Source organism: Taudactylus pleione, unplaced genomic scaffold, assembly GCF_031769625.1.
Source record: "Taudactylus pleione unplaced genomic scaffold, aTauple2 ptg000290l, whole genome shotgun sequence".
NCBI classification, from domain to species: domain Eukaryota; kingdom Metazoa; phylum Chordata; class Amphibia; order Anura; family Myobatrachidae; genus Taudactylus; species Taudactylus pleione.
This window is the reverse complement of record NW_028284692.1, coordinates 2,478,596-2,506,252: the sequence shown is the minus strand read 5'-3', so window position 1 is coordinate 2,506,252 and position 27,657 is coordinate 2,478,596. Positions and strand designations below refer to the sequence as shown.

At 46.2% G+C, this 27,657-nt stretch overlaps 1 protein-coding gene across 2 annotated transcripts in view; it reads left to right on the top strand.

Annotated features, from left to right (window-relative positions):
• Positions 1–25,719, top strand: part of SAP30BP (SAP30 binding protein) — a 48,564-nt gene extending 22,845 nt beyond the window's left edge. For both annotated transcript variants that reach the window (XM_088482553.1, XM_088482552.1), the window contains 8 exons: positions 4,630–4,672; positions 6,165–6,253; positions 7,705–7,796; positions 7,953–8,013; positions 9,351–9,402; positions 24,341–24,399; positions 25,002–25,086; positions 25,232–25,719. In XM_088482553.1, coding sequence (XP_088338679.1) covers positions 4,630–4,672; positions 6,165–6,253; positions 7,705–7,796; positions 7,953–8,013; positions 9,351–9,402; positions 24,341–24,399; positions 25,002–25,086; positions 25,232–25,404 — 654 coding nt within the window. In that variant the 3' untranslated portion in view covers positions 25,405–25,719. The remainder of the gene's footprint in view (positions 1–4,629; positions 4,673–6,164; positions 6,254–7,704; positions 7,797–7,952; positions 8,014–9,350; positions 9,403–24,340; positions 24,400–25,001; positions 25,087–25,231) is intronic.
• The last annotated feature ends 1,938 nt before the right edge of the window (positions 25,720–27,657 follow it).

Below are 27,657 nucleotides of genomic sequence, written 5' to 3'. Positions count from 1 at the left end.
CAGTGATATTCACACAGGTATCGTGTTCACGGACATGGTCATGTAGCTTGAAACAATGAAAGGTTCGGGGAAGAGATAAATGTATATTTTAAAGGAAAAGTCAGACTGTGTTTGTGGTTATTTTGTATAGGCGCAATTTTCTTATTAATGTCAAAGAACCCATGTAATAGGGGGAACGACTGTGTCACTAGATGAGTCCCCAAAACGCAGAGTATGACGTTGGAATACCAGAGAACAGAAGAGGGCAATTGGGTCACTCCTCTGGAGAGATGCGAACATGCTTGTTCACTCTATAGCACCATGATCCTCCTCCCTACATCCAGGTTACCAGGCAACACTGAAACACATTGTGTGCCCTGAATAGCCGCAGTGTCTGGGGAGGAATCTCACATCTTCTAACAATCCCCCCCCCCCTCTCCCCAACTTCTTACTCCTCCGTACAATAAAGTAGTGGATATAAACCCTATGCTGAAGAAGATTGAGTTGTTTAGAACACTGGGTGCATTATAAGAGATGGTTTTCTTATTTTTACCTGCTCTAATTATAGGTAGCATCTTAAATCATCTAAAAATACCAGGGTGGAATAGGTCAAACCGTTTTGAGTTCTTACTCTGGCTGCCGCCTTCTCTTTTAGACAAAGAAATAATGTCAAACACAAATGGATGGAACATAGGTATAGTGTAAAGTTTCCTGTGAATGCTGGGAGAGTTATACCTGTGTTGGTGTAATGATGAAAGGTATGAGAAGGTCTTCACTTGTGTTGGAACATTTCTGGTGTAGTCACATACAATTGTGCTGTTCCTTACCGTTTTCATGTAAAGGGGAAATGTAGTTCATTTCTGTTTTAAGAACACATCTGAATATTTAAAAGAAAATGCATGAGTGTGTTGAAGGCAGATGCTATTTATATGCCTGTACATATTTATAAAATGATGATTGTTTCGTAGATATCTACGGGTCGGGTTAGTGATGTCTAGGACGTCTTAGTTAGAAAAAAAATTTCATTAAAGTAATAAGGGTGAAAACATCTGTGAATATGTATCATTGAGAAAAGGATCTTCATACTGATCTTTCATATATGGCCACCTCTTTAGGACTCTCGTAGTAACATATCCTGGAAAGCGGTTTCTCACTCTTTTGAATAAATTCATATTGACTCTATTTGCATAGCGTGAACATTTGCTTACCTATGTAATTGTTGTGTTTGACACCTGGCAGAGCAGTGCACACACACACATTACTGGTGCTTGCAGCTGGGGAATCACAACTGTACTTGTAATCTGATTGCATTCTACTGGTTTGTGTCCTGTGTCAGTAAGTTACACTGCTACTAGGACAGGCCTGGCCAACCTGTGGCTTTCCAGCTGTTGTAGAACTACAAGTCCCAGCATGCCTTGCCACAGTTTTGCTTTTAGGAAATGCTAAAACTGTGGCAAGGTATGCTGGGACTTGTAGTTTCACAACAGCTGGACAGCCACAGGTTGGCCAGACCTTTACTAGAAAATGCATGTTGGTTCATTTAGATTCTATACAGCTATTATGTGGATCAAACATTGGCAGCAATCTTGTTGAAAGGTGAATCTAATACTTTTCTGTTGCTCCCATTTTTTGTGTGCACAAGATAACTGCAAAACAGTGCTGCAGCCCTATGCAAATAGTCATACATGCATGTTTTTTCTGAAGGGTACTACAAGAATGGCAGAACCTGAGCAGTTGATTTACTCGCATATCCTTGTAAATCTCTATTTATCTGAGAATTATTGTCAGGGATGTGTAGGCAGGGGTGGCAGAGCCTCCCCTGCCATACTCCTGAGATTTGATTATAAAAATTATTAGAACAATACAAAGAAGATATTTATAACTTATAAATATCTTTGTTTATTGTAATCATTTTTATAATTAACACTCACCAGCTTTGTGGAGCTCCCTGAGACTGCAGGGAGATGAGAGATGAGGCAGCAACAGCTCAGCCTCGCTTCTGTATAGTCAGACACTGCTTGCAGAGCTGTAGGCGGGGGGACACTCCACGGGCAGTAAGCTGCACAGAAAAGGCTCATACACACTGGACGATATGCTGTATGAGCGATATCGTCAGCAACTGGCCCGGCGGGTGTGCCGGCATCAGTAAGTGCATAACACACTTGGTGATGCCGGCAACGAAGGAAGGGTGGGGGGCGTCATGCTGCATCCAGCAGCATGGCATGGTTAACGATATCCCCAGGTTGAGCTGCATGTACAGTTGACTGGGGATATTGTTAACGACCCGCGGGAGCGTGCATCGTTCATATACTCTGGACGATTTGAACGATATCATAAGTGTGTATGAGCCTAAATAGATAATAGAGGCATGCCTCTGAGTATGGGGGGGCATACATTGAGCACTGATGGATACTTTGGATGTGTCATGTGACCAGGAAGTGTACTGCAGTGTTTAGAGATCAGTGCTCGGTCAGCAGAAGCAAGAGAAAACACAGTGATGCAGGTAGGAGAATCAAAGAACACAAGTTTAGTGTAGTGAGGGGAGAGTTACAGTGAGTAGGGGGTGAGACAGGCTCCCAGCACTTAAACCCATCTCCATGTGTGCCTCCCCAGCCACTGACCTCACCGCAGGTCACTGATTATTGTAGAACAGGGCAAAGAATATATCTGTACAAAATAAGTTTAGGCAGCAGTGCCATTGTGTATTTATATTCAGTTATCACTTTGTACCCTTAAGGATGGAAAGCTTCCATCACTGAATCTGCTGTAATGTGCTTCCTTATCATGTAGAAATGGTATTTAGTCTTCAGACTGCACTAACATACACTTCACCTGTCATAGAAGTACTGCCTAAGAGGAACAAGAAGTGTCTCCAAAACATCTAATCTTTTTTATTTTCTATTTGTTTCACCACATTTGCCAGGGTACTGTACTTTTCTGTACTTTTCATCTCAATGGTAAAGTACAGGTGTGACATTCATTTGATTAGGTTGGCGAATAAAAGGTCATGTTCTAAGTTTGTAAATAAAGATGATGGTAATGTGCTGCTTTGGGGATTCTCCATACCTGCTAAAATGTCTCATACATGCTAAATGTTGATTGCTGTTTCCTGTCTGTCCCCTTTCTCTGCAATGCTTCTCTTTGCTCAGTTTTCCACGGCACCCGCTACCACCTAATTACTGAATTTGTGGCCTCTGCCATCCTGATTCTGCTCTCCTAACCTAATTATTACACTTAATACCATTTCTCCTCTTCAGCTCTTTCATCCTGTGCTCACATTCATCTTTTTTTGCCCTTATGTCTCTATTTTTGACCACCAGTGCTTCCAGAGGGGTCGGGTACTGGATCCCGATTAGGTTATTATCCTGACAGCTCAAGGGAACTAAACCCCCGCCAACCCCCCCCCCCTCCCCCTTAGTGCCTAACCCTCCCACCACTCCCGCTACTTACCTGCGGGATTCTGGCGGGCAGGATGCCGGCGCCGATATTCCAATAAGTGTTGGGATGCCCGCATTGTGACAGCCGGTATCCCCGCTGTCGGCATGTTAAACGTATCCCCTTGCAAAATACTCGCATTGTGGCATATCTATGTTTGAGTGCATTTTACACACACACACACACACACAGTTAGGTAGCTGCTGCTGCTATTCACATTATTTAAATGATATTTGTAATCTGTCTACAGGACAAGAGCAGGTTCTCATTTGATCTTTTAAAGGGGAAGATAGCTGTTGTTTGCATTTAACTTATACCCCTTTCAGACATACGACCCGGGAGATTTCTTGCTCAGACCCGGGAATTTATCGTGTGCAAAATCCCGGGTATTTGGCCGAGACCCCCCTTTCACACTACAGCGTCTACCCGGGAAATTCCCAGGTAGACCCCTTTCAGACAAGAGCAGGGTTTTTTTTAGATTACCTGCCTCTTCTCTGCCGCCTGCCCCTCCTAGCCTATCCCCTCTATGGCTGCCGCTGAGGAGGTCATCAAAATGCAGCAGGCAGCCGACCAATCCCAATCCAGTCTTTTTTTTTTTTTTATGATTTTTTTTTTTACCCCCTATTTGCCCTCACCCCACCCCCAGCGGGAGTGCGGACGGCCGCTGTGCCAAAGACCTGGTGGCGGTCTCCATCGCTGGCGGGTGTTCCCGGCGTCCGCTGCCAACTCTCAATGTAAAAGCTGCTTGGTGCAGCCCGGGAATAGTAAATTCCCAGGTAGCACCATTCAGAAGTAAGCAGGTTAATGTCCCGGGAAATTCCCTGGTCGATTGAAGGGTCGGCTACCTGGGAATGTGTTCCCGGGTAGGTACCTTTCAGACATACGCGGCAACCCAGGAATTTGGCTGAGGCAGGCCAAATTCCCTGGATTCTCGGTATGTCTGAGGGGGGTATTAGTACTTTAATTTTGTATTTGCATCTGAATTGATTTGTTTTTTATATGATAAGTGCGCTTTTAATAATAACACTGTCTAGATATAGACAAAATGATGTACAAATTTTGGTATTGTTACATGTGAGCATATGATACCCATACAGAGCTGAATGCTAAGCTGAGCAAGAAACACTTTTTTTCGGTGCAAAATGAGTTTAGCTCTACATGTGCCACAAAGGTCATCATTAATTTAGCCTTTTTTTTTTTTTTTTGCTCTTCCAGGAACAGTCAGAGCTGGAGAAAAAAGACCCCCAGGAGTTGGTGGGTAAGTGTCCCTCTTATAGATGAAACGTGCTCTGTCTGTATAATATGCAGTGCATTTTACATTTTGCTTACATTGTCACACATTGTCTGTGTCACAGCTGCAGCAAGACATTCCATTTAATTCCAGCAGAGACAATACTATACATACATATTAATGGCATCTGCAGATTTATTTATTCAGCTAAGTTTATAGACCAGTGTTGGAATCTGGTAATTACCATGTGTTGACCAATCATTCTTGGTTGAACCATCATAGGATGACGCATAAGTGCAGCACACCGAGGCTCCCCTTGCGGATATGACTGTACCAGGGTGTGTAAAGGGACTGACACACCCTGCAGCCTTCTCTACAGCTTCAAGCCGTAGGGCACACTTACTGACTCTGTGTGTATGAGCATTGGAACAAGTGTAATACATCCTGTGTGCTTCCATGGGAGAGGAGTGTTTGACATGTGTAGACATTGCTATTCCTCCAGTTTTGGAGTAAGTGGGATTAAACCTATTCATAGTTAGACGACTTACAGCAGTCATTGCAGAATTGGTTATGTGTTCATACAAATTGCTTCTATGTCTGTTAATCTTTGCTAAATGTCAGCCAATGAGAGTCCATGACCTGTGCCCTGCTCTTATATTTGCACATACGATGTTGCAGCCGTTGCCTCTGTGTTTTGCTGATGACGATCAGATTGGAGTTGCCCTGTCACTTTTGTGGTTTGTCCGATGCTCACTGCCTGTCTTTTAGAGGAAAAGTGTGAGCCTTTGTCCTGTCATTGGCAGTTTCTCTAGGCAAGCCAGTGCTGCTTCATGCCCTATGCCCTTTTCTATTGCCCAACAATTCAAAGCACTTTTCTGCTGTAGTGCTGATGTTTTCATGCCCACTCCTTATCACGCACACAAACACTGTTCTTTTGTGTATAGTCGGGAAAGGACCCCTCCTTGGTGTTCTTGACTGAACCTGTCTAATCAACTGTAATACTTGGCAAAATTAGCCCTCCTTTGCTGCTTGCAGTTTGGACTGTACAGCTTTGAAATGCAGACATGTTGATAGAGAATGGGTTAATTATATTAATGTGTCATGGCTCATCCTAACTTGATGTTTTGAGACATTAATACATCTTCCTGCAATCTAGAATTTGTTGTGCAGTGGTAACCGAACACCTGATACCTAACTTTCTGTGGCATTATGGGCCACACAGAGGGCGATTTGTTCCCATCCATTGGGAAAAGGGGTGGAGGGTGCAAAAGCCATCAGAGGGGCCAGAGGCTGCAAGAATAAGCAGTGGTGTGTCTGCCTCCCCCTCCCCTCTCCTCCCTTCCACATCACAACAGCAGAATTAATCCTGTGATTTGGCAGCACTGAAATGTCATGTTAATCACCCCAGCACCTGTTAACCCTTTTGCAACCGGACCATATTTGATTGCTGTTTGTGTTGCAGAACTATCGCGCATTGCTCTCACCCCGGCCTTACATGTATATTTTTCTATATGTTTAGCATCCTTTTCAGAGAGGGTCCGAAACATGTCGCCAGATGATATCAAAATTCCCCCCGAACCACCGGGCCGCTGTTCTAATCACCTTCAGGTAAAACTCAAGGACATGATCACAGCTCTTATCTCTTCAGTCTCAACCGCAGTATAGTTTGTCAACAGTTCTGTAGAAAGGATTCTGGAAGACTTGGCTCTTCACTCATGCATTAAAAAGTGATAATATTCCCGTTAGCCTATGTGTTGTGGATACCACATTTCAGGGGAGGGAGGAGCTCAGAAATAGCCACGTATGTCTGTGAAGAATGCAGTATGTAGGTGTGAGAGGCCACCGAGGACAGAGGCAGCTCATCTGTCTTACCCCTCAGAGCTGTACATGCTGAAGCATGCCCTCAAAATCACTTACACTGTGTACTTTCTATCCATACTCTTAGTGTGCTGTACCCCAGTTATATCACTTGAGACTACAAAGCAGTACTTCTGCTAATGTCCAATTCCCAGATTTGTCTATTCTGCCTTCCCTGAAACCATCGCACCTATGTAGCATACATATAAAGTAGTGATATTTATGTCTATGGCAATTCGGCATTGATATTTGTGCATGTTAGTCTTATGTCACAGTCTGGCATCTGTGTCCCTCACATTCCCACTTTCTCTTCTTTGTACGTTACAATATTGTTTCCTTATTATAACCCACAAATACATCCCATCCATTGAGAGCATGCCCAGAAGAGGAAATTGACCCATATATTTGATTTCAGGATAAAATGATCTCATGCCATTGTTCACCTTATATAGCATAGTTGCAGAGTATGCAGTGTTTAAGTAAACCTAAGACTTTAATACCATATTTAGGAAATGCTCGTTAGCTTTATGGCTAAAATTGAAGAACAAAATGTTATTGATTTAAACTATTTCTTTCTGAAATATTTTACAATAAGCCTATTATAGGCATGTATTCTGGCTAGATAACAAATATAACTTGCAGCATTTTGTGCTTGGCTGACTACAACTCAAGAAGATTGATAGCTGAAGATGTGATTATTTACTTAAAGGCAGTCTGAGCCATACAGTTCTCATGTATGAATCCTTTTGCCACAGTTTTTCTGCGCAGCGACCTCTGTCTCCCACATATCTCTCATACCAGGCCTTTGAGGCTAGAAATGTTAGGTTGGCGATTCTTTGTGACTCTTTGATGTCTCCTCTCACATTACAAAACCTGGTACACAGTTACAGATCTGTTTTGTCAATTTAGAGATGATCAATGGCAGGACTGGGTTTAGCCAAGCTTCCTTCAGTCAGCAATAGAAGATTGCAGTGAGAGTCTGTGGGCTTAGTGTTGTGCATTACTTCCCAGCCCCACCTCTCCCCAGTGGTTCATATCTTACTGTCTCCTCCATGTGGAGTAAACTTTCACAGGTGCATCTCTGAACAGTTAGATGTTTCATTGTGATCTCTAAGATGAAAGAGGTGTCAAAAAATGGCCCTTCTATGTATGCATCCATAGTAATGCAATACACTTATGTATATGTGATCATTTCTTCATAGGAGAAGATTCACAGACTATATGAGAAAAAGCTGAAAGAAGGGACAGACATGAATCATGTTATCCAGAAGAAAAAAGAATTCCGGAACCCTAGGTAAGGCTTATATCAATCCCATAGTGGGGCTCCCCTTGGCCAGGTATAGAATATATACAGCGGCAATGTGCATTATGTTTACTGTATTCTGCAGTTTGTTGTGGTCTTAGTATCGATTGTATTATATGCCTTTTTTTACTTATTTTTCTCCTCCAGTATTTATGAAAAACTCATCCAGTTTTGTTCCATTGATGAACTTGGCACTAATTATCCAAAGGTGAGTGAGCAAGAACTATTTGGCTCTTTGTTACTGTAATGAACGCTCATTTACTCATATATATATATACACACACACACACACACACACACACACACACACACACACATCAGCAATAACATTAAAACTAAAATTGTGTAGGTCCCTCTCGTGGCGCCAAAATATCTCTGACCAGTTAAGGCATAGACTCTGCAAGACATCTGACGGTGTCTTGTGTTTTCTGGCACCAAGACAATAGTATCAGACCCTTTGGGTGGAATTCAATTATTTTGCCCTTCTACTTGCCCAACAGGAGCTATTCAATTGTTGCTCCTGTCGGGTGCGATCAGCTGCCGGCGCACCATTTCAGCTCGCTGCCCCAGGGGGGGCGAACTTAAATGGACAAAAAGTGACCTATTGAGCACACTAACTGCACTTTGCTCAATCTCGCCCAGCACTTTGGTCAGGGTTAGCCGTTTTACGCAGCTAAACCTGACTGCTGTGGGAGCCATCAGCACGAAAATCTGCATCAGTTGAATATCGCCCCGCGATCTCAGTTACTTCAGACTGGAGATCGGGCACACTATAACAATTGAATACCGACTTTTAAGTCTTTGCATAAAAAAGGCCACTGCAATCAAGAGATATCATTGCCATGAAGGGATGTACTTGGTCTGCAACAATGTTTAAGTAGATGGTACATGTCAAAGTAACATCCACATGAATGGCATGTACCCAAGGTTCCCCAGCAGAACATTGCATAGGGCTTTATCACATGTAATGAAACATGGGGACTTGATCCGTTTCTGTGTTCCTGTAGCTGAGTGAGAACATCATGGTTCCCTTAGCCCAGGGTTGGCAAACCCTTGTCCTCGGAAGCTACCAACTGTTCATGTTTTCCAGCCCACCTGTGGATCTGTACAATGTGTCGGTTAGGAATTAATGTACAACATGTTTGAAAATGTGACCGTTAGTAGTAATAACTACACCTGTGCACCAGTTAGGTTGTCTGGAAAACATGAACTGTTAGTAGCTCTCAAGGACCGGGTTGGCTACAACCCTGCCTTAGCCTATCCCGATCAGCCATATGTATTCTAGGTATTAATTTCACAGCTTGTGAACAGATGGAATATTCATGAAAACTAGTGCAAATAAAAAGCTGTTGTTGTCCATACCAAATAATCAGATGTTTGCTTTCCTTTTATAAACTCCATTAGAAAAACACCACTCTTATTGGCCATACCATCTTTTCCCCTGGTGTCCGTGTTCAAAGCAGCCCATTATTCACGAGAAGTAGCCAGGTAACTGCATTGTTTTCTCCACCACTTCCTCTGATAGTGCTGTGTTTTCTGTTACAGGATATGTTTGATCCTCATGGGTGGTCAGAAGATTCTTACTATGAGGCACTTGGTAGGTATTTTATTTATTGAGCACTAAATTCAGGATTCAGTTTGGAGTTTGGCTCAATCCTCTGTTTATTAGTAATTTTGTAATTGGCTAGATTTAGGATTTGGCTAATGGAATCCATAACTTGGTCTCCCCACGGTTTCAGGGCTCCATAAACTAATCGTAGTAATATAGAATATTTAGGTCTTCCCTGTAACACAACTCTGGTATAGATGAAACCGTGGAGGATTTCTGTACAAACTGCACAAGAACAATCTACACAACCGGATACATGATGTTGATGACTGTTAATAAATGTACAATGAGCTCTTCCTGTGGACAAAGCAGCGTACAAAGACAAATAGAGGCATGTTTTGGTCAGTGTGTATTGCTTTCAGGAGTTTCCATATAATAAAATCATATCATTTAGGCCTTCCTGCTTAATATTACTATGCATATTGGGCCTTGGCTACAGTGTGCCCTAATCTCCTGTAAAAGGATTTGGTACTCAGTTGAATCTTTAAAAAAAAAATAGAAAGTTTAATATGCATTGGTACAATATTATATGTGGTTAGTGAATATGCAGGAAACTACATCTTTTCATTTCTGAATTTTAAACACTGCATTATGTATCACACACTGCCTTTAATCATGTCATAGTGCAAAAGTGTCATCTATTTGATTCGGAAGGATAAATTAACATATTGTCAACATCCTGAGGACTTTACATCGGAGTATGCATTGCTCCAGTCACGTCAGACAGCCCCACTCAGCGCCTGGAGAAAGTATTATATAGTGCGCCACCTCATTCAAAGAATAATAAAGTGGCTGCTCACAAGGGTGATTACCATTCCTCTTTATGCAATTTAAAAAATTGATATAGAAACAAGTGTAAATATAGAGTGTCTATACTCCAATATACAAGCACAACTTATAAGATCACCTCACAATTTCAAATGTTTATTCAATTTAAATCAATTACAATGTAAAAGAAGACACAAATTCCCTCTATTCATTTAAAATGTCTGCGAACCAGAATAATTCAGAACAATGTTGCACATTAATTGTTTCATGCACTGTATCACACTCTAAAAAAGGGAAACAGTCTTATGTAATTGCAATTCACTATCTTCTCGCTTTTGATGTAAACTATACTTTAAATACGGTTTTCAGAGCGTGGTCACAGTTAGTAGATAATTCATGCCCTAGTTCATACTAATGTGGCCACGTGAATGAGATGTCCATACGATAAATAGCCGACTTTGTAAAAAGGAGTAGAATATAAACTATTTGCTGAGGATCATAATATTTAGTAGGATATAGCTGATAAGTGTGTCGTTAATGTGATTACCTTTACCTGGCCGCTCCTTTACTCTCCCAACCTTGCGCTGCACCAGCAGCTATGTGGTGGTCTCTGCGTACAATGTTCACTCCTCCAGTTAGACACCTCACCAGCAGCTAGGTGCAGAAAGCATGGCTCACCACGTCTCCACTTGTAGCCCCGCGGTGATGGCAACGCCGTTCAGGAGAAATAATTAGTGCTCTGCTGGTGTCTGTAATAGTCTTCACACTGGCACACTGGGCAGGCAAGGGCAATGCATACGTGTCCACCCTAATAGTCCTTGACGCATTTCTCTTTCTGTGAACGTTTCCTCAGAAGGATAAAGTGTGTCTCCCACTGTCTTACTTTTATCAGGTGACTGTCCAATCCAGTTTGGTGCACAATTGGTCCATATTCCACACACCTGTAGTTGTCAGTCTTCTGTGCAGGTATTTTCAAACATCAAAACCTCTCTGTATTCATTTAAACTGTTAAAAAAAGAACGTTAAACTATATGATATTAACTACTGTTTCTACTTCAGGGTCCATAGGGGGTCCACAGGGTTGACCTTGGGGTATAGCTGGATCTGGATCCATGGGCACCACGCAGTTAAAGCTTTGCTGCTCCCAGGATGCACTTGGGTCCGTCCTCCTCTATACCCCGCCCCCGGCCACAGGCACCTCAGTTTTAGTTGGTGCCCGGCCGGAGTCGGGTCACCCTGCGCAGTGGGGCTGCATAAGCAGCCCCTAAGCTTTACTCTTTATTTTTTTATTTTATTGTCTTCAGAGCGGCAGCATCAGACTGTCCATCTGGACGTCTACGCTGCCGCTCCAACAGCCCCGCTGGCGCTGCGACGCCGGTACTGATCCGGGGATCGCAGCCGGACCCCGGAGTCAGTACTAGCGTGGCTCCGGGACCACCCAAGGACTGCTGCCGGACTGAAGGGGCCAGGTAAGCCGCGTGCAGCACTGTCAGCGCTGCACGCAGGGAAAATGCAGTCTTCATGCCGCCGGTCTCTGGGGACAGACCGGCAGCGCTAGTAGCGGCCCCCGGGGTGTAAGTACCGGCGGGTAACCGGCTTCCCCGGGGGTTTAGTACTAGCAGGGGAGGCAGCCTTCCCTGCTTCAGCGCTCCTCCCCTCAGCCCAGCGCGCCTTCTCTCATGTGTGCTGGCGTCGCTGGGCTGTTCTCACTCGGCCACTCCTCCTCAGAGCTCTCCGGCGGCCATCTTCCTTAGGCAGCATCGCAGAGCTCCCAGGCAGGCTTCCAGTGGACCAGTCCCCCTGCGTACCTCTCCCCCTGCAAAGGACAGTGTTCGCAGCGCTATAGCCCTCCCAGACACTGAATCTGGGAGGTTGATTGTAGCGGAAGGTGCAGTGAGTATAACTTCTCTGCATGGTATGTGACTTTTTGCTAGTGCTGCTGTCTGTGCTTATTTTCTACTTACTGTCAGTTTTTTACCTATCCCTTTCCTTCTCCTACGGCCCGCAGGTGCATGGGGGAGGGGTGTTCTTTCTGTGTACCTCACTTATATAAATCTACGTATTTGTGAGGTCCGTCACATACTGCGGTGTGCTCCTCAGTACCATATTGTGGGCTGTTTGGGTTGCATACTTGGGAGTGCGTGGGTGTTATACGCCTTACCTCGTTTCGGTGAGACACTTTTTTTGCTAAAAAGTTTGTGTCATGTCTGATGAGGGGAATGAGCGCTCCGAGGCTCCTGTGTTGTTTTCCTGCCGACGCTGTTCGGCAGGGGTTGACGGGGCAGATTTGTCTCAGGACGGTCTGTGGCGCAGGATCCTCCGTGGGCAATGTTTACGCAAGTGCTGGCGTCGATCGCGGACCGACTTGCGATCCCGACTGCGGCCCCTTCTAGGGCGTTGCCCCAGCCTACCATGCCCCGTTCCCCGGGTGTGACTCTTCTGGTGCAGTCTCCTCCCGGGTCTCAGACTGTGGGTCCTTATGCGGGTTTGCCGGTATACGTGCAATCCCCCACGGTGCCGCAGCAGTCGATGGTACCTTTTAAGGGTATCCTCAGGCAGTACCCCCGCCTTGGGTGGACGTCCTCTCCAGCTCTGTTCAGAGTCTGGCGGCTTCGTCATCGGCTTTTCAACATATGTTGCACAGTGATTTGCCCCCACGGGCGTCCAAGCGTTCCGTTACGGCTTCACTGGCAGCTCAGTTCACGGACACGGACGTGTCTTCGGATGACGGGGAGATCCATGAAGACTCTGACTCGGATGCCGGGGCCCAGGAGATGGAGGCTAAGTCTTCCATTAATGTGCCGGCATTGGTTAGGGCGGTGCGGGCCATCCTTCACATTGAGGAGGATGTGCCCGCCCCCAGGTCAAAATACCCAAATTTTAAAAAGGCCACGGTAGCTTCGACAGTTTTTCCCCTGTCCGATCAATTGACGGATCATATGGCAGGGGCCTGGCAGTTGCCCAGCAAGAGGTTCCAACCGCAGAAGCGGTTGGCTTCGAACTATCAGTTTCCGGAGGCTTATTGCAGGAAGTGAGAAACTCCTCCAGCAGTGGATTCCCACGTTACCCGCTTAATTAAAAGCGCTACGCTGCCTTTGCCGTCGATCTCCTCCCTGAAGGATCCCACGGACAGGAAGGTGGAGACTTATTTGAAGTCTATCTACTCTCTCGTGGACGGTGGCCCGTCCGTCCATGGCCATCTCTTGGGTAGCTAAGGCCATCGAGAGCTGGGCCAATGCTTTGGAAGATACCTTTCCGGAAGATGCTCCGGAGATCCAGAGAGCGTTGATAGGTCAAATGAGGGATGCGGCTTCCTACATTGGGGAAGCATCGTTAGACGCAAGCCTGCTAACCTCTCGGGTGTCGGCTGCAGCTGTGTCGGCGCGTCGATCCTTGTGGCTGAGGTCTTGGAGAGCTGACGCTGACTCTAAAAAGGGACTGGAGGCCTTACCTTTTAATGGGGAGTTGCTTTTTGGTCCAGACTTGGACAAAATTGTGGACACTCTGGCTAAGTCTAAATCAGCCTTCCTCCCTTCGGCTTCTGCTCCTACCAAGGTACGGAGCTCTGCTTTTCGGTCCTTTCGGGTTCAGGGCAAGGCAAAAGGTCAGTCCTTCCCGAGGCAGTCGACGACCAAGGCCGCTTCTAAGCCCAAGAAGCAGCCCTGGAGTGCCAGGCGCCCTTCTTCCAAGCAGGAAGATAAACCTTCTGCCTGATGGGACGGGCCTCCCTCTGGGGGACCCCAGAGTGGGAGGCCGACTTCTTCTATTTGCCCAGTGCTGGCACAATACCACCACGGATGCCTGGGTTCGAGAAGTGGTCTCCCAGGGGTACGCCCTGTCTTTTCGGCACAGACCGCCCCACCAGTTTTTCTGCATGAGTCCTTCTCAGGATACGACGAAGTCTTTACAGATTCAGGAAGCTATAGAGTCCTTGCTGACAGCAGGGGTCATTGTTCCCGTTCCTCAATTACGAGGGACGGGGTTCTATTCTTCTCTGTTTCTGGTGCGGAAACCCAATGGTTCTCATCGCCGTATCCTCAACTTGAAGTCTCTGAACAAATTCCTCAGAGTTCCCAAGTTCAGGATGGAAACGTTACGTTCCATCATTCTGGCGATGGAACTGGGGGATTACACGGTGTCCCTGGATATCCAGGACGCCTACCTCCATGTTCCGATAGCATTTTCACACCAGCGGTATCTGAGGTTCGCTATCCTTCAACACCACTATCAGTTCCGGGCGCTACCCTTTGGTCTCTCCACGGCACCAAGGGTGTTCACGAAGATTATGGCGGTCATGGCCGCACATCTTCGGAACCAGAATGTACGGCTGCTGCCGTATCTGGACGACCTCCTGTTGCTGGCGAGCTCCCCGGAGGTACTGCTTCAACATCTCCACCTGACGATCGCTTGCCTGCAAGCACACGGGTGGTTGATAAATTGGAAAAAGTCCTCCCTGATTCCATCTCAGCGGATGGTTCATTTGGGAGCCCTGCTGGATTCTCGTCAGCAAAGGATCTTCCTGACCCCGGAGAAGGTCTCCTCCCTGCAGCTGAGGATACACAGTTGCCTGAGCAGTTGCCGCCTGTCGGTCCATTCGGCTATGAGGGTTTTGGGCTCCATGGTGTCAACATTCGACATGGTGGAATTTGCCCAGTTCCATTCCCGGCCTCTGCAGGGGCTGATTCTATCGGAATGGAACGGGTTACCTCACCGGATCCGCTCTCAGTTGCTGGTGTTGTCCCCGGAGGTTCGGCAGTCTTTGGCTTGGTGGCTTCAGACAGCTCATCTGGTCGAGGGGCGCCCCTTTTGGATCCCGGACTGGGTCCTGCTCACGACGGATGCCAGTCTTCGGGGTTGGGGGGCAGTGACCGGCTCGTTGTCACTTCAGGGTCGTTGGTCTGCGGAAGAAGCTCTTCTTCCCATCAACATTCTGGAACTGCGGGCAGTTTATCGGGCCCCGCAGTCGTCCGGTCCCGCTCTTTACGGACGGGCGGTTCAGGTGCAGTCCGACAACGCCACCACGGTGGCGTATATCAACCACCAAGGAGGAACTCGAAGTCGGGCAGCAATGTCGGAGGTGTCTCGCATCCTTGCTTGGGCGGAGTGTCACATTCCAGCGATCTCGGCAGTCTTCATTCCCGGAGTCCTCAATTGGGAGGCGGACTTCCTCAGCCGTCACGACGTGCATCCCGGGGAATGGTCGCTTCACCCAGAGGTGTTTCAGCTACTCGTGGACAGGTGGGGGCTGCCGGAGCTGGACTTGATGGCCTCCCGTCACAATCACAAGTTGCCCGTTTACGGGTCAAGGACAGGAGACGCAGGCGCCAGTCTGGTAGACGCGCTGTCGGTGAAATGGGCGTTTCACCTGGCGTATCTGTTTCCTCCGATATCCTTACTTCCTCGGGTTCTGCGGAAATTCAAGCAGGACGGCGGCACGCTCGTGCTGGTTGCTCCGGCGTGGCCCAGACGTCCTTGGTACTCCGATCTGAGGTGTCTCTCCATCGACGCTCCGTACCTTCTTCCTCAGCGTCGGGACCTGTTGTCTCAAGGGCCCTGCCTTTACCCGGATCTGGATCGGCTGTCTTTGACAGCGTGGCTCTTGAGATAGCCGTCTTGAGGTCTAGGGGTTTCTCCAGTTCAGTCATTGGTACCATGCTTAGGGCAAGCAAGCCTGCCTCCGCACGGATTTACCACAGGGTGTGGCGCACTTACTTTCAGTGGTGTGAATCCAGAAACTATGATCCTCAGGTGTTCCGGGTTTCCAGAATCTTGGAGTACCTTCAATCAGGTTTGGACCTCGGCTTACGCCTGGCCTCTCTGAAGGTTCATGTGTCTGCTTTGTCTGTGTGGTTTCAGCGACGGATTGCTACACTACCGGATGTTCACACCTTTTTCCAGGGTGTTCTCAGGATACAGCCTCCCTTCGTGCCTCCTGTGGCTCCTTGGGACTTGGCGGTGGTGCTACGGGTCTTGCAGGGTCATCCTTTTGAGCCTCTTGAGGTGGTGGAGCTCAAGTGGCTGACGTTCAAGACCGTTTTTCTCCTAGCAATTGCTTCTGCCAGGAGGGTGTCAGAGTTGGGGGCACTTTCCTGTCGCCCCCCTTTTCTGATTTTTCATCAGGACAGAGCGGTGCTCCGCACTCGTCCTGAGTTTTTGCCCAAAGTGGTCTCGAAGTTCCACATTAATCAGGAACTTGTTGTGCCAGCTTTTCAGTCACCTGATCTTTCAGCTGGTGAGGCTTCCTTAGATGTAGTCCGGGCACTTAGAATCTATGTGGATCGGACTGCTTCGGTTAGGAAGTCGGATTCTTTGTTTGTCCTCTTCGGTTTTCACAAGAGGGGTTGGCCTGCCAACAAGCAAACGTTAGCCCGTTGGCTTCGTTCCGTTATTTGTGAGGCTTATGCACAGGAGGGTTTACCTGTGCCAGCCTCTGTTAAGGCTGATTCCACTCGTTCTGTGGGTCCCTCTTGGGCTGCTAGACGTGGCGCCTCCGCTGTTCAGCTGTGTAAGGCGGCCACTTGGTCTTCAATTCAAACGTTTTTGAGGTTCTATGCGTTTGACACCTTCGCCTCTCAGGATGCATCCTTTGGGCGCCGGGTACTCCTTTCAGCACAGGAGCGTCCCCGCCCTTAGTTGAACTGCTTTGGGACATCCCCAAGGTCAACCCTGTGGACCCCCTATGGACCCTGAAGTAGAAAACAAGAGATATGGTAAGAACTTACCTTTGTTATCTCTGTTTCTACGAAGTCCATAGGGTCCACAGGGCGCCCGCCCTGACTCACCTGGCTTCAAATGGGCTGTGTGGCTGGTCACCGGTTTTCCGTCTCCCATTTCTGTGAGTATGGTTTCTTGTGTGTTCCAGTCTTCCTTCTCTCTGTTTAGTCTCCTCCTCCGGCCTTAGCTGCTTACCAACTGAGGTGCCTGTGGCCGGGGGCGGGGTATAGAGGAGGACGGACCCAAGTGCATCCTGGGAGCAGCAAAGCTTTAACTGCGTGGTGCCCATGGATCCAGATCCAGCTATACCCCAAGGTCAACCCTGTGGACCCTATGGACTTCGTAGAAACAGAGATAACAAAGGTAAGTTCTTACCATATCTCTTGTTTTCTACTTCAGGGTCCATAGGGGGTCCACAGGGTTGACCTTGGGGGTATAGGTTGGGAACCAAATCCGGGCACCACGCAGTTAAAGCTTTTAGCTCCCAGGATGCACTTGGGTCCACTCTCCCTATAACCCCACCCCCAAGCCAGAGGCACCTCAGTTTAAGTTGGTGCCCGGCCGGAGTCGGGTCACCGTTTAGTGCAGTGGGGAGCTGATTAACAGCCCCTAAGCTTTATATTTTTTCCAAGAACAGAGTTTTTTATTTTTTACTTTGGACTTTTAGAGCGGCAGCGTCGGACTGTTCATAGGACGTCCAAGCTGTCGCACCGTCACCCCGTCTGCGCTGAGACGCCAGTACAGATCTGGGGATCTCAGCGGGACCCCAGAGTCTGTACTAGCCGGACTCTGCGGGCGCCCAGGACTGCTGCTAGATCCACGGGGAGCAGGTAAGGTCGCGGATCACCGCTTGCGGTGATCCGCGCATTTAATATGCAGTCCTGTGCCTCCGGTCTTTGGGGACAGACCGGAGGCGCCGGCAGTGGCGTCGGGCCCCACACCCCATACCCCGTGTGTCCACTAGACCACCAGGGACTGGGCGCTACAGCGGCTCCTCCCCTCAGCTCAGCACGCCTTTCAGTATGTATAGTCTGGCGTCGCTGAGCTGTTTCCTCCGCGGGCCACGCTTCTTCCGAGGTCTCCTGCGGCCATTTTCTTGTGGTGCAGCAGAAATCTCTGGAAATGGCAGTTGGTCCAGTCCCCCTGCGTACCTCACCATTAGGTCAGTGTACACAGAGCTGTAGCCTTCCCAGACACTGAATCTGGGTAAGTTGAATGCAGTGACATTTGCAGTATATTATATGACATGTTTATGTATATATGTATATATCTGCATTGTATGTGACTTATGCTAATGCTGACTGTCTGTACTTTATTCTCTCACCTGTCAGTGTATATATATCCCTTTTCTTTATCTGCCCTAATACAGCTGTACTTGGGGTGATTCTGAGACCTCACATGTATATACTCGTTAATATTTGTGAGGTTTGTCACATACCGTTGCGTGCTGCACGTTGCCATATTTTAGATGGAACTGTGTGTTGCATACGCTGAAAATGGGTCCCTGCAGTTAATTTTTGGCATCAGTATAGCGCTGCTTGATATTTCCGCCAAGATTGGTCAGATATGTCTGACCAGGAGATGGAGCGTTATACTGCACCCATTTTTACTATCTTGCAAGCCATGTGCTGCAGGTGTTAGTGCGGAGGATTTGACTCAAAGGGTTCTGTATGTGGCGTCATCTGGTGCCAGCCCCTTTCACGACCCCCTTGGGCGGTTTGTTTTCTCGGGATCCTCTCAATTATGGATTGCCGGGCGAGTCCCATTGTGGTACCTCGCTTGGGGTTACTTCACCATACTGCCCTTTTTCATCTCAGGGTATCGCGCAGTTTCTTGCACTCTTCCCCTGTGACACAGACTACCGCTCCCGCTAGTGAATTCCCCCTGGTGCCACCATAGTCTGTCATTCCACCTTGCAGGGATTACTACAGCCACCATGGGTGGATGTCGTTTGCTACGAAACGCAAAGTGGCGTGGTTGACGCCCTGTGGTTACTTCCCAGTTGGCTCTGCCGTGAACTGGATACTGTTTTGGGCTCTTTCCCTCTTACACGGGGGGAAGCCTATTTCCGGTATTATTATCCCTGCTTTGGGGCTGGTAGCAGGTCCATTCTGGTTAGAGTGAATGTTGACCTGCACCTGTATCATACACCCTCAGTCTTACGTGCCTTAGGGTTCCCTGTTGCTGACTAGCGGGTGGATCGCATGGCGGGACTCTGGCTATTGCCAGATACGAGGTATTGCAACAGTGTTTGGCCTCCTGTCCCAAATTCCCTGAGGGTCATCGCGAGTCCCTCCTGGGGTGGATGGGCGTGTTACTCGTCTGATTACAGACGTTGACGTTTCCCATTCCCTCGTGGTCGGATTCTTCGGATCCGTAGGGGGTAACTCTGCCTGAAATCAGTATATTCGCTTTCAGGGCTTGTTACCCACCCTACCATGGTTATAGCATGGTTGGTTAATACTATTGCATACTGAGCTGATGCATTTGTAATGTTTTTTCCCCTTCAACACGTCTGGGGTTCAAATGTATTTGGTCGCTCACGTAATATATGCAGTTGTCATAGGGGGAAATGCCTATATTGGATACCAGTCTTCTAACTTTCAGAGTTCCGGCTGCGACTGTATCCTCCGTAATACCCTATGGCTGCGCTCTGGGAATGCAGAGGTGCAGATACCATCTATAGGGTAGATCTTGTTTGGTCCTGACCTTGACAGGATTGTAGTAACATTGGCAGTACAAGTTTACCGCCTTCAGCTATACCCACTACAAGGCCTCAGACTCAGTCTGTTAAGTCTTTTTGTCCTCTGGGTCAGCCTAAAGGTCTGTTTCTTCATAGACTGTCGGTCTCTACGAGGGCTGACATATCCAGTACCGAGGAGGCCTGGACTGCCAGCCGATCCTGCTTCTGAACCTACGGATATATTTTCAGCCTGACTAGACAGGCCTACCACTGTGAGATGGCAATTTTCTCTGTTCGCCCGGTACTAGTGTCAAGTTGCCGCGGCTACGTGGGTAGGAGGGTACGCCCTCTCTTGCTCAGGCGGCCTCTTTCCAGGTGAGGGTACGCAGGCCCTTATTCAGGCCCAAACAGGGCCTTACTAATCCAGAAAGCTATACAGTTGTTGCGGTAAGCGGAGCTCAATAGGCCATCTCCACTTTCTCAGCGAGGGACTGGTTGTTCTGCTTTCTTTCTGGTGCGGGGGCTGAATGGTCTTCTTTGGCCTATTCTCTGTCTCAATTCCCTGAACCAGTTCCTAAAGCTACCTGGGCTCAGGAGGCAATCCCTAGGCTCCATCATACTATGTTTGGAACCTGGGGACTTTATGGTATCACTGGATATACAGGACGCGTGCCTACGGGTACTTGCAGAGACCTTGCCTCAGCATGGACTGAGGTTTGCTGTATCACAGCACTTACAATTTTTCAGGTTCTGCCTGTTGGGACTGTTCTCAGCCCCACAGGGGTTTACCAGCGTTTTGGATTTTCTGACAGTTCTCCTGTTCAGTATATCCCAATGCTCCTGTACCTGGACAGCCTCCTGCTCTTAGCAGGATGGCCGGGGTACTTTACAGCCAGGTCAGGATGATCGTGGCTTCTTCAGGGTGCAGACGTTTAATCAACGGGGAAAAATTCCTCCCTGCATCCCTCTCTGGGTATTCTTCACCTAGGAGCCTTGCTGGATTCTCAGACTCTGAGAATTCTTCTGGCGTAAGACGGCATCTCCACTCTTCCATTGGGAGTACATGGATGTCTACGCAGTCGACATATGTCTTTACACTCTGGGATGCATGGTCCACTATTCAGTGTCTGCCTTTGGAAGGGTGGAATGGGCTCAGTTCCATTCCAGGCCTTTCCATAATTGGCTTATCTCCAGATGGAACAAGTTTTTTCTGTCGGATCACTGTTCAAACGATGGTGCTCTCTCCGGAGGCAAGTCGGTCCCTTTCCGTGTGGCTATGGTCATCTCGTCCAGGGTATTCTTTGCTAAGGACAGTGTCTGGTTCGCATCCATTTCAGTGTAGTTGGACGTCTGTCGATTCCACCCTGTCAATTAACTTGTTGGAACTTTAGCCTGTCTTGGGCCTTCACTCTGGCATAACTCTTGTTTCCCGGTGAACCTGAAGTTCAGTCCAACAGGGTCAGGGCAGTGGCTTCCTTTTTAGCAACACTGTTCGTTGTGTGGCAATGACAGGTATGTCACACATTCGGACATAGTCCGAGGGTCTCCTCCCGACCATCTAGGCGGTGTTCATTTCAAGTCCTCAGCCGTCACGACGTGCATCCCGGGGACTAGTCTCTTCCCCAAGAGAGGTTTCATCTCCTGGTGAGCAGGGGGGGGGCCCTGAGGTGACCCTCCTGGCCTTCTTACTTTATCACACTATGGTGTTACAGTCCAACTCTGGGGGTTCTGAAGCAACCTTCAGTGAATCTTTGTCGGTGAAGTGGTCCTTCCAATTTGAGTACCTGTGTTCTCCGGTCTCCCTTCTTCCTCGAGGGAAGTGTTTCAATCGAGACGGAGATGCTTTCCTGCTGGTGGCTCCTGATTGCCCCAGATATCAGGGGTACTTGGATTTTCGGAGTCTCTCCATCGACTCTCCATTCCTGATGCTTCACTGCCCGGACCTGTTATCTCAGGGTCCTTGGTTTTGCCTTGGACCTGGGTCGTTTGTCTTTGACTGCGTCCCTACAGTGGTCTTACGGCTTTCCTGGCTTTGTCATCGTTGGAATGATTAGAGCACATGGATCAGCTTTTGCTGGAACCTACTACAAACTGTGGCAGCCATAATTTTTATGGTATTGTACCTGTCGATACAATCCTCCGGTGTCCAGGATTTCCTGATATTCTGGCATTCCTTCCAGCTGGCTTGGGTTGCACCCTCGGCCTGGCCTTCCTGACAGTGCGGATCTCTACACTGTCAGTATGATTAAGATATGGCATTGCTCCGCTCTGGTTTCCAGTTCATCCTTTGGAGTGTTTTCTGGATTATGCCTCCATTTGTCCTCCCTAGGGACTCCTTGGGAGTTAGTAGTGGTTCTTCGTTCCCTCCGGGGACAGTCCATGGAACCGCTGGTTGTGATAGCCATTACATGGTCTATTGCTTTGGCTCTCTCTCTTTCTCTCAGGGTGTTTATATCAACCAGGTGAGTGTCTGAATTGGGAGCATTCTCATGTGGCTCCCTCTTCTGGAGGGCATCATGTCAGGGTGTGAGTTGCTCTCACTCTGTGTTTCTTCTTAGTGATTTTTAGGTTCCATATTATTCTGGAACTTATGGTACGGCCATTCAGTCCCCAGTCCTTTCGGCTGGTGTGGCCTCATTGACTGTGGTCCAGCCTCTGTGGATTTATGTGATCCGTTCAGGTTCCTTACGGAAATCGGACTCCTTATTGGTGGTCTGAGATTTCTGGTTTTAACAGGAAAGGATGGCCGGCCTATAGCCAGATGTTGGCTGGATGGCCTTGTATGTCTTCAGGGGCCTACCCATTTGCCTCTCAGGATGCTTCCTTTTTGGCGACGGATTCTCCTCTCAGCACAGGAGCGTCCCCACCCTTGGTTGAACTGCTTTGGGACATCCCCAAGGTCAACCCTGTGGACCCCCTATGGACCCTGAAGTAGAAAACAAGAGATATGGTAAGAACTTACCTTTGTTATCTCTGTTTCTACGAAGTCCATAGGGTCCACAGGGCGCCCGCCCTGACGCACCTGGCTTCATATGGGCTGTGTGGCTGGTCACCGGTTTTCCGTCTCCCATTTCTGTGAGTATGGTTATTGAGTGTTCCAGTTTTCTCTCTCTTTTCCTCTCCGCCTTTGGCTACTTACAAACTGAGGTGCCTCTGGCTTGGGGGTGGGGTTATAGGGAGAGTGGACCCAAGTGCATCCTGGGAGCTAAAAGCTTTAACTGCGTGGTGCCCGGATTTGGTTCCCAACCTATACCCCCAAGGTCAACCCTGTGGACCCTATGGACTTCGTAGAAACAGAGATAACAAAGGTAAGTTCTTACCATATCTCTTGTTTTGTAACATTGCTTAATAAATAAATGAGTTGATATATAAAATATAAATACACAGCAATTTCTTGGAATTCTTTGGTCTGACTTAATACAGATTTTAATCAAATAGAAATTAAAAAAATACTAATAAAAAGTTGCTGTGTTGAGATTCCTATATAGATCTCGCATGCTCGTAAACTAAATATAAATATACAATAGAAATAAATAGACCTAAATAAAACAATAAAAGAATAAAACAATATATTTATAAATAGAAAAATGCACATACGTACAATAACATTATTGATCAATAATAGGGGTATACTAAGAAGGAATTTAAAGAGACTCTAAATCCACTGCTTCATTTAAACCATCAGGGTATAGGGAACCCATAATGTGAATCCAGTGTGCCTCTCTACACAATCTCCTAGGGAACCCATAATGTGAATCCAGTGTGCCTCTCTACACAATCTCCTAAACCTATTTCCTCCTCTAAACATATTGGCAATGTGTTCTATCCCCCATATTTTTAACCCTGCAGGATCTCCATTATGTCTATCTAATGATAAGAAACAATGTGATTTATGTTTTTATGCAATGTTCTGAAAAGCGTTGTTTTTAAAGGAGTAGTGCGTAGACTGCATATACCACATAAGTAATGCTACAATTTACAAAAGTTTTTAGGGGATGTGTCTCCTTAGTAACTGTGAAGGTACAAAATGTATTTTTATTTTGTATAAAAGAGCATGTCAAACATCTCATGGCTGCAGCGGTTATTACCTCCTGGTTTAGACTGCAACCATGTAGATTTTCTTTTGGTTTCAACGCACATGCTAGGGGCCAAAAACTTTTTGAGGGTTTTTGCTTTTCTAAATATAATGGATTGTTTAGATTTAAAGTTCTCTTTCCAAGAGGGATCGAGTAAAAGAAGTGTCTGGCCCTGAGACACTCTGCTAGCGCCGGGCGTCTTTTTGCTTCTTTATTTGCCGAAAATGCATCTAAGTAGCAATGCAATGTGACTAGAACGCACCAGGAGACACTGCTGAGTAATTTGATATGTGACACTTGTATATCTGTGTGCAACTGAGTCTCTCAATCAGCATGCGAAGAGCTACGATGCAGCGGCTGCAACTTTCTTCCACGCCAAGTTCCATTTACAGACTCAATGGCACACAGATATAGAAGTGTCACATATCAAATAAATCCGTACAATCCTGGTGCGTCCAAGTCTCATGGCCTAGGATGCATTTTCAGCAAAAGGAGATGCCTGACGCTCACTCACGCCAGGCATATGGTGCTGCATGTCGTATTGAGGCTAGATCAGCAAGGACACATCTGTACATTTTTATCTTAATACATTATCTGAGATGTTATCCAGGGCTAACATTGCATCTTAATTAAGATGAAGTGTCTAATAGTAATATTTTATGCTCTTTCTTTTCTTCCTGTGTAGCAAAAGCCCAGAAGATTGAAATGGACAAGCTTGAAAAGGCAAAAAAGGAACGGACAAAGGTGAGCTTAGTGGGGCATCTTGTAGGTAACATAGTACAAATGTGTCCATACATCTTACCTCCGTGCTCTACAAGTCACATTAAACCTGACACGTGAGTGCCGTGTAACTCTGTAGCGCCAATCTTTTTTTTTTTTTTTTTTTTTTGTGGGTGTGCTAATTATTACCTTTAAATGTGAAGAGGAAGCACAAGCAGCTTCTGCTGATTAAAATGATATGTTTCATGCTTATATCTGTGTGCGCCTGCGGGTGTGTCTGCTTGCCAAGTGTTATGCAGGTGTATATGCATGCCTATATTCTGAAGTCCGCGGCACACAGAATATAGGCATGCTGCATATCATTTTAATTAGCAGAACCTGCGTGTGCGTCCTTTTCACATCGCTTTGTGAATAAGATACATTTGAGTAAGAATTAATGTCAATGTTTGCTGAGAGATCAAAATTATAACCACAGTCAAAGCCTATGGAATTTAACCAGCAGCTAGGAGTTGTGGGTAGAATTCTAATTTGTTTCTGTAAAGAGTGAGTAAACATAATATTTTTGGCGTTTTAAATCCAATACGGTTATTTTTTTTTATTTTTTTTTTCTTTTGTGACTTTTTCAGATTGAGTTTGTAACTGGCACTAAGAAGGGTACAACTACCAGTGCACCAACTGGGACAACAAGCACAACGACTACAGCCACTGCAGGTATGTACACACAGATGTTTGCATTGTTTAATAAAAGATGGAAATCTGCTATGAAACTGTACAATGTATGTCTAGATTTAGTTAACAAATAATCCCTGGTAATCTCGCTGTTATAGTAATTTATGACATGTCATTTTTACTTCAGATGCACAAAAAAGAAAGAGCAAGTGGGACTCCGCTATTCCAATTGCCCAGCCAACCATCCTCACAACCACTGCAACATTGCCGTCTGTTGTCACGGTAACAACTAGTGCAAGTGGATCAAAAACGACTGTCATCTCTGCTGTGGGCACCATTGTGAAGAAGGCCAAGCAATGATAGGACGGGAGACATAACAGAATGGACCCTGCTGATAAACTCTCATGACTCACAAGTGCATAATATAGTGCACATTGCAAGGTTTACTGGATGTGAATCACTGTGACAGCAACTGAAGTGATTTCTTGGTACATGGTAACAGGACAATAAATTCCACGCCTTTTTATCTCCGGAGGACCTGGTTACCTTTAGCTAAGGAATAATGTATTGATTGGAAAACTGTTGTGTGTGTATAATCTGGTATTTCTCTGATGTATAAATTCTACCTTTTTATTTTAATTCTTTATTAAATGCTCTTATTTTCTATTTAAACCACATCGTCTTTTGTAAATTCCATTATTGCTTCCTGATCAGTTTATGCCTATTCCAGTAGTTGGGAGTTATAATATGTGACATTGGTAAAATGATATGGCTACACAACGCAGGGAATACAAGCCTGACATTTCATAGTTCATATTTATGGTCTCGCAATAAGTTTTGTTTACTGCAAAGCACTTTCTGAAGGTGCCCTGTTTAGCACAATGCTACATTTTATCTGCATTACCAAGCATTTTCAATGAAAAAGTATGGAATCGTTCATAAAACTTTAGTGTTTGGTCTCTGCTATTAAACCACTCTCTCACAATGTCCTGCCTCCACCCACCGTTCTGTGGGGGTTAATGGGAAATGTTAATATTAAAATGAACCTCTATATACCCCTGCCTGTACCTTCTAAAATCCTTCCTATAAACCTCTAAGGATGACGCTAATTTGCGTACGCAGTCATACAATAAATAGAGACTCCAGACTCAGAACATGTGGCTCTGAAGCACAAAGTATTATTCAAGTAAAAGTACAGTCAGTTACACGCTATGATCTGTGTACAATTTAGCGCAAAGGAATTATACAGACCCCAAGTACAGTATGCATGCGCTCTGGACCAGATCCCGGCATTCAGAAAGAAAACCTCCGTCTATCAGCATTCAGCAAGAAGACTAAAATCCCAGCATTTGAGCACACACATTTATACCCCCCCAGAATAGACCGGACAATAGAGAAGTTTGTTGCTGATGTCATTGGTTCCCAGGGGAGAAGCATATGTTACAGTGCATTTAACAGGCTGGTTCAAATAGACTCTCCCTGCCTCTAACAGCTGAGGGTCTTTCCCCTCCCCGCCCCCATGCTACAACAGTTGTTCCTAAAATATACATTTTGTTGCTTGTAGTCTCTGCGATCCATAACTCGAGTTTGCATGATGCGACCTCCCCACCGATAACACCGGAATACTGTAAAAAGAATACGCATTAGTACAGAACCAAACACGACTTGTTTAGCATGTATAATACCTTAGTTATCAAATATCTTCATTTCTCAGCATTTAAACTAACTGAACCAACTTAAATCATACACTTTAAAGCTTATTGAATCTTATGTGTGAAAATGTAATGTGTGGGTATTCAGGGTTTGATATAAGGACGCTAATTAACTTGGGGCAGATGCGTGCGCATAAAGCTAATAAAACAGCGGTTTCATACAAAGTCCTATGCATTCGCTAATATGCGACTAGTTAACCGCGCAATTGTGCGTAATGTGCGGTGTTTATGCATGAGGTTCCATCTATGATGGACTTAACATATTTATATATATATAATATATATATATATATATATATATATACACACACACATCATTCCTCACTCACAGTTTCAGACTGCAATGCAAATGTGACTTCCAGCTGTGAGACTAAAACTAAAACCTGTTTGGATTCAGACAAATCCAATTGTGTAGATCAATACCTGGATTATATTACAATTGCCAACAGGGATTCCCAATTTGTATGTAGAACACTCACAGTTTCTGGTGCATTGTCTATTCTATTTAGATTATCAAAAACATTGCCAACTGTTCTTAGCTCGTGAGTTGTAACTTAAAGTGACGCTGGTCGCAAAATGGCGTCTTGCAGATTCTTGTCTCTAAAATGGAGTCTAGCTGCCATTCGCAAGATGGCGTTGCGCACGCTTCAATTTTAAACTGATCTTGTCTCAGCCAATTATCCAGCTTTGACAGAAAGTATATCATACCTAAAGGGGAAAATGGTGGTATTGCCATAGCAACTAAACCGCTTCTAGCTATCCACGAGGGCATATCTAGTACATTCTATATTATGATAGCTAGAATCTGATTGCTATGGGTAACACCTCCCCTTGGCCTCTTTAGATAAATCTCCCCCTAAATCCCTCTTTTGTGAGGGAATGCTGTTTGATAATGGAGAAA